At 49.2% G+C, this 6,823-nt stretch overlaps 1 protein-coding gene across 1 annotated transcript; it reads left to right on the top strand.

Moving 5' to 3' along the window:
• Positions 1-18: 18 nt before the first annotated feature.
• Positions 19-5,818, top strand: LOC144104448 (bifunctional 3'-5' exonuclease/ATP-dependent helicase WRN-like). The gene is made up of 2 exons (XM_077637447.1): positions 19-2,872; positions 5,231-5,818. Exons 1-2 carry the CDS (start codon positions 188-190, stop codon positions 5,630-5,632), a joined length of 3,087 nt encoding a protein of 1,028 aa, XP_077493573.1. The 5' UTR covers positions 19-187; the 3' UTR covers positions 5,633-5,818.
• The last annotated feature ends 1,005 nt before the right edge of the window (positions 5,819-6,823 follow it).

Here is a 6,823-nt window from a genome sequence, read left to right on the forward strand (position 1 = left end):
GCTAACAATCTAATATCCAGTCGGACAGTGTCCCTACTCTCGTCTGTACGAAGGTGTTCACAGTTCGCGCGGCTCGCACTCGCATGGATGGCCCGCTCTTGTTTGATTTGTGCCACTATCTGCATTCATTAATAAGCGAAACTGTCATTTTCAACTTGTTATTGCCTTTGGGCAGCGACGCTGCAACATGTCAGCGGATGTTCGCGTTGTGCTGTCCAACATTCGCGGGCTGCTCGACGATATCCAACACCTTGCAGACGAAGACTGCGAAACCTCCGACGGTTTCAAAGTCGCGGAGTCTCGACTCAAAATCGTCTCTGAAACGCTCGCTGAGGTGAGGGACGAGCTCAAAAAGAGCTCGGCATCTCAAGCGTGCAAAGACATGGGCGATAGCGACGGCTGGGGAAGCGACGACGACTTCGACATGGCTGCAATGTGCGAACTTGCCGAAGGTGCAAGTAAGGAAAGCGCACCCGGTCCGGCTGTCAATGTGAAAAGCGAATCGCAAAATGACTGTGATGGGGCAGGCACCGACAATTACGACATCGAAACCGACGACGAATTCGACAGTTTCTGTGAGGCCAGTGCAGGTCCCGCATTCGAAGTTACCACGGAGGAATCGCTGAACAACGAACCGCCGCCTTCGGAAAAGCACCTTCGCATATTGAGAGCGAACTTCGGTCACAGTGCTTTCAGGCCTATGCAGTGGAAAATAGTGCGCTCAGTTTTGGAGGAGAAAAGAGACAACTGCGTCGTCATGGCGACAGGCTACGGAAAGAGCCTGTGCTACCAGTACCCGCCGGTCTACACGGGCAAAACGGCTGTAGTGGTGTCACCGCTGATCTCCTTAATGGAAGATCAAGTCCGGGCATTGGCTGCCGCCAACATTCCGGCGTGTCTTTTAGGCTCGGCGCAAAACAGGCAGTACGAAGTCACCCGGGACCTCGAAGCCGGCCAGTACAGGGTAGTTTACATCACGCCAGAGTACGCCGAATCGGGTGTCGGTCTCCTGAGAACGCTCGATGAGCGGGTGGGCATCACCTTGTTTGCCATAGACGAAGCCCACTGCGTGTCACAGTGGGGTCACGACTTCAGGCATTCATACCGGAAGCTTGGCAATCTTCGAGCGAGCTTCGAGCACGTTCCCTTCCTTGCCCTTACAGCCACTGCTACGCCAAATGTCAGAGATGATATCATACGAGCCCTCTCGCTGAAGAATGTTATTCTGACTTGTACAAGCTTTGACAGGCCAAACCTGTACCTCGAGGTCAGGCGCAAAGGGATCATGGTAGATGACCTGAGGGAAGCCATTCCCCATGATGACAGCCCCACTATTGTCTACTGTCCCACAAGAAGTGCCACGGAAGAAGTCAACGAGACACTCAGCAACTTGGGATTCCAAAGTGCTCTTTACCATGCTGGCCTGTCGCTGGAAGCTAGGAAGAAATCCCACACAATGTTTTTGGAGGACAAAGTGCAGGTTGTCGTGGCGACGGTGGCATTCGGCATGGGCATTGACAAGCCAGATGTACGGAGGATCGTCCACTATGGTGCTCCAAGGGACATTGAATCCTACTACCAAGAAATCGGCAGGGCCGGCCGTGATGGCCTGCCCAGCACATGCGTTGCATATTTTAACAGTAGAGACCTGGTCACCAACAAGTACCTCCTCAAGGACATTCAAAATCCTGAGTTCCTTCAGCACAAGACGGACATGTTGAACAAGATGCAGCATTACCTTGGCAGCACACGTTGCCGACGGAAGTTACTGCTGGCACACTTTGCTGGCGCTGAGGCAGACATAGTCGGTGGTGTGCCTCATTGCTGTGACAACTGTACACGCCGTCTCAAGCAGGAAAAGCTGAAGGGCAAGGAACAGGCCCAGACTGTCAAGGACAGTAAGACCAACTACACCAAGGAAGCCAGACTTTTGTTTGACGTTGTGATGGGAACAAAGCAGAGGTATGGAATTAGTGTGCCCATAGCAGTTCTACGGGGATCAACTGCACAAAAAGTTCCAGAGTATCTGAGGAACAGCATCTACTTTGGGACGGGCAAGCACAAGACAGAAGCATTCTGGAAAGCCTTTGCGAGGATGCTGCAGTCTGAAGGGTACCTTCAGGAAAAAGCAATTCATAATGCTGGCATGCCAAAGGGCGGTGCCGCGCGGTTCTTGTCTTCCATTGTTCTGACGCAAAAGGCGAAAGACTGGGTGTGCACCAGCGAGGAACTCCTGCTGGAACCGACAATGGAGCTTGCCGACATGGAAGCTCCTCGTCCATTGCCGAAGCCCCAGGTTCTGCAGACTGTGCCACCTAGGCCGGCTGCAGCCACAGGTTTTTCAGACATCCTCGAGAGCAGGCAGAAAGCCAGGAAGGAAGCGGAGGAGTCGTTGTTGTCTCTGGCCAGGAATGGCGAGCCGTCAGAAGACGAGAAGCTTCGCTCTGAGCTCTACACCCAGCTGGTGGACCTCCGTAACAAGATGGCCTCAGAGTGTGGCTATGCTCCGTACATGGTGTTCAACAACCGTATCCTGTTGGCCATGGCGCAAAGTTGTCCGACATCTCTCGAACGATTGGGGAAGGTGGAAGGAGTGTCCGAAGCTAAAGTCAACAAATTTGGTCAACGAGTGGTGGATGCAGTGGCCCAGTTCTGTAAAGAACGTGGCCTTCAGCCGTTGGATGATCATGAGACTTCGGCAGGATCACCTTCGCTCGTGAATGATCCCTCTAGCTACCTTGTTCAGCAGCTGAGTGACACGCAACGTGTCACCTATCTTCACTACCGTCAAAGCCAAACCATCACAGATATCGCGAGTAGTCGTGGCCTCGCTGTTACAACGATTATGGGGCACCTCACTGAAGCAATAAAGGTACGCGCCAGCTTGCAGAGCTTTTATATTTCAAGCGCCAGATTGTTAGCTGTTGAAGATTGGCTTGCTACATCACCTTGAGCTCCTCAAACATTGTCACTGCATCAGGGGATTTTTTAAATGAAGTGGAGGTCCCATTTCTGCATTTTCCTAGCAATATAAATTAATTGTGAAAGCAACTAAGAGCTGCACATTAATTTATTGCAAGCACTAATGTTGCTGTCTTGGCTGCGATGCCATCTTTCACTGCATGAGCTTGGATCAGCCGAGAACCTCACTGTGTGTGTTTTGTCAGTACATCTCGCATTCTGAGCATATTTTGTGCAGAAAAATCATGGAAAATATCGGAGGGGGCGTGAAAAATGGATAATTTTTAACACCATGGGTGCATTTGATGTAAATGTTTCATAATGTTTTACTGGGGACTTACTTCATGGTGCGGAAATTTGCATAGCTATGTCATTACTCCTTTTTTGTCATGCAAAAAGATTATTGGTTTCATGTTGATACAAGTTAGCGGAATTGCTTTCCTAGTACACCATAGCTCTTGAACTCTGTGCCAATTCTTAAGTATTTAGGCAGAAAGTTCCATTGCTGTGAAGCACATAACTGAATTTTCGCAGCGACAGCTGGCACTAATATGCCCTTTTAAATCTCCTATTTGGCAACATGTGATGTTGGAAATGGGCTGGGTTGCTCGAAAATCATGCTGCTCACTTTGTACTTCATTGCAGGTGTTCTTTGCAGCACTACAAAGGCTGCTATGAGCCCAGAGGCAACGTATGACACTGCAGAGTGTTGCACCAGTATAAAATGGGCATTTCCCTAGTTTAGCATGCGAGACTCTCGCGTATGGCAAAATAGTGTTTCCAACATAGTGTCGTGCTTTGAAGCAGAACCCTTCGCTTTGGAGTCAATTCGTCATTGTTACTGAGTGTGTTCATGGTTTATAAAAGGGCATCAGGCATATTCGTTTTGTCTCATCTCGTCTACACCAAAATCCATAAGTGTTAAATCTGCTTTATTTTTATTTCGAGTGACGATTTTGCTGCTCCTAGGTCTAAAGAAGAGCGTTGGTTTGTTGACAAAAATGGTTTCTGTTACAAACCAGATGGTGCCACTAGGCTGAAGTAGTAGTAGCATCTCTGTTTACATATGTGGCAAACAGCTTAATGTTTCGCAGTATGCTGGCATTCAGCATACATAAGCCTGCATGCACTATTCTAAAACTGCCTAATGTTCCTTCAGTGCTCGGTACATTGACGGCGTCTATTTGCACTCTTTTGCAACCATATCTGCATACACTGCAAGCAGACGGCAAGGCAAGGAGGAACAAGTTTAATGCATTCTCGTGATTAGCTGAGGTCTCTAGCTTCCACAGTGCCGCAACAAACTTATGAGGCTGAGTAAAGGTGCGTGAATGGTCCTCGTTTGTCATTGGATTGGCATTCGTTTTGTTTCATCTCGCCTACACCAAAATCCGTAAGTGATTACTTTGCAGTGATTACTTCAAGTGAAGTTGCTCTACCTTTCCAAAATGTTTTGCAACTTGCCAACCAAGTGAGACGAGCACTGCCACCATATCTGCTATGGCCTGAGAACCTTAGTCCATCTCACAATTTATTTGCGGTGGAGTCGAAGGTACGAAGAATAATCCGATGCTAGAAACTGCTGCACGAGGATAGGAGAGATTGATTACTCATTCGTAACTTTGCCATTTACGCTAATGCAATATGTCATGTTAGTCAAGCTATTTTTATTTCTCACAGCATAGTCACAAAGCATGAACACTGCATGGTGGTAGAGTGCATAGGCATGATTGCACTCCTGGTTGGCTAACTGATGGGCAGCTGTTGCTTCTGTGATGGAGGCACCTCCTTTAGAGCAGGCTGTGCTCATCGCAAGCACGTCCGTCTAGTTACCCACTGCGGTAGTGTAGACTTCACCCAAGGCATGCACTCCGCGGCGAGCACTATTCATGGGCCTTGTTCAAAAATGCGTAAAGAAAAATGATAGGGGAAACGTTGAGATACAAGAAGAGAGCAGAGTATGTCATTGAACAAACATGAGTAAATGGTATCATAGTTGAAGTCACAAAGAGAAAATGAGCTTGCGCAGAACTCATGTAAAAAAAAACGATAAAGGATGGTCAATTAGAGTAACAGACCGGATTCTATGGGAAGTGAAACAGCTGGTGGTGCCACAAAGTCGGGCGGGGAGATAAAAGTAAGAAACTTGTAGAAATAGGGTGGTTGCAGCTGATATAGGGCACGGTTAACTGGAGGGATACGAGAGAGGCCTTTGGCCTGCGACAGACATAGTTCGGTTGATGATAATTGTCTCGATTTCTGTGAACAGGTTGGCCTGCCAGTTGACCTGGACAGCCTTGGAGTCACAGCGGACATACTGGAAGCCGTCACCAGTGCCGTGGCAAAGTTAAATGGAGACATCAGCCGGTTGACTCCAATCAAGGAGCTCTGTCCAGAGTACGTTGAGTTCAGCCACATCAAAGTGGTCTTGGGCTACCTGCAAGCCAAGTATGGCATCGAGAACTCCAGACTTAACCTCCCCAAGTCGCTGACTCCAACAGCGACTAGCACTCACAAGACTGCGAGTGATGACCGAGCACCAACGACAGAGAAGGACGCGGCCAATAAGGGCAGTTCTGCCCAGTCCATAGGTGGAAAGCGAACCGTGTCAACCGAACAGGTGATGACCGTCAGCAAAAAAATGAAGAGCAGCTCTTTGTTTAGGAAGTGAACAGCTGTGGATTTCTGGTGTCGGACTTTGGTGCCAGCCTCAATGGCTGCAATGCTCAAGACATGCGATCACTAATCGATCTTGTTTTGTTCATACCTGACAGCATTTGTGCAAATCTCCAAGCACGTCAACATGCTACTTAACTGCCGCTCATGTGCTGAAACTCCAAATTACGACGATTTAAACACTAACCCCCGTATTCTTAAACAGACCTCCACTTGAAATTTCACTCGAGTTGCTCCTCGAAGCCGGTTTCGTGCTTCTTAAACCCTCCTCCACTCCTACCGGCCCTCGAACGGAGGAGCTCCTCCACGCTTTCCTCCAAAATCTCGAGGTGGCGCTGTTGCTACCTTGAACGCCTCCTCGGCCGAAGCGTCCCCCCTCAACAGTGTCAAGATGGCTGCCGGCTCGCTCGCCGAGTTCGCCGAACATGTGCTACGTGTGGACGAACTGTTTCACGATGGCGCCGACGATAGCGAAGCTGCAGTTGTGCCACGGCGGGCTTTGCGGGATAGAATAAACCCGCTGGAGCATTTCAGCGATGGGGAGTTTTTATCCCGGTACCGGTTTACGAAGGACACCGTGCGAGAGCTCCTGAAGTGCCTGCCCATGGAAGAGAGCGTCAGCAATCGCGGTCACCCGCTGCCACCGATGCTTCAGCTGGCCGTTGCGCTGCGATTTTATGGAAGTGGAACATTCCAAGTCGTCACCGGTGACTTGATAAATGTTTCGCAACCGACGGTGTGCCGTGCAGTGGAACGAATATCAACGCTGATCGCGGCACATCTGTTCCCGCGAACTGTGAAGTTCCCTGCTACAGCGGCCGAGTTCCAAGCGGATACGACGGCCTTCTACCGCCTTGGCCGTTTCCCTGGGGTGACTGGGTGCATAGACTGCACCCACATCCGAATCAAGTCTCCTGGCGGTCAACTCGGAGAAGTATTCCGCAACCGAAAAGGTTACTTTTCGATCAATGTGCAGGTGAGCCCATTTTTCTTTGTGCAAAACTTTATCGCGATCTAGGTGACATTATATCATATTAACGCGTGTTGATATTTAGAACAAACATAAGGGCCGCTTTCCTTCACATTGCCCATCATAGCTGTCGTCTTATTCAAATAATGTTCATGTAAACATTGAGCAAAAAAAGATAATCGATCTCTTGCTGTGCTTTGAACCTGCGCTGCATCA

The sequence above is a fragment of the Amblyomma americanum genome, chromosome 9, assembly GCF_052857255.1.
Source record: "Amblyomma americanum isolate KBUSLIRL-KWMA chromosome 9, ASM5285725v1, whole genome shotgun sequence".
NCBI classification, from domain to species: Eukaryota; Metazoa; Arthropoda; class Arachnida; order Ixodida; family Ixodidae; genus Amblyomma; species Amblyomma americanum.

Coding starts and splice junctions, on each gene's coding strand:
- LOC144104448 (XM_077637447.1), top strand. CDS start 188: ATGTCAGCGGATGTTCGCGTTGTGCTGTCCAACATTCGCGGGCTGCTC. Junction 2,873..5,230: donor ACCTCACTGAAGCAATAAAG/GTACGCGCCAGC, acceptor TTCTGTGAACAG/GTTGGCCTGCCAGTTGACCT.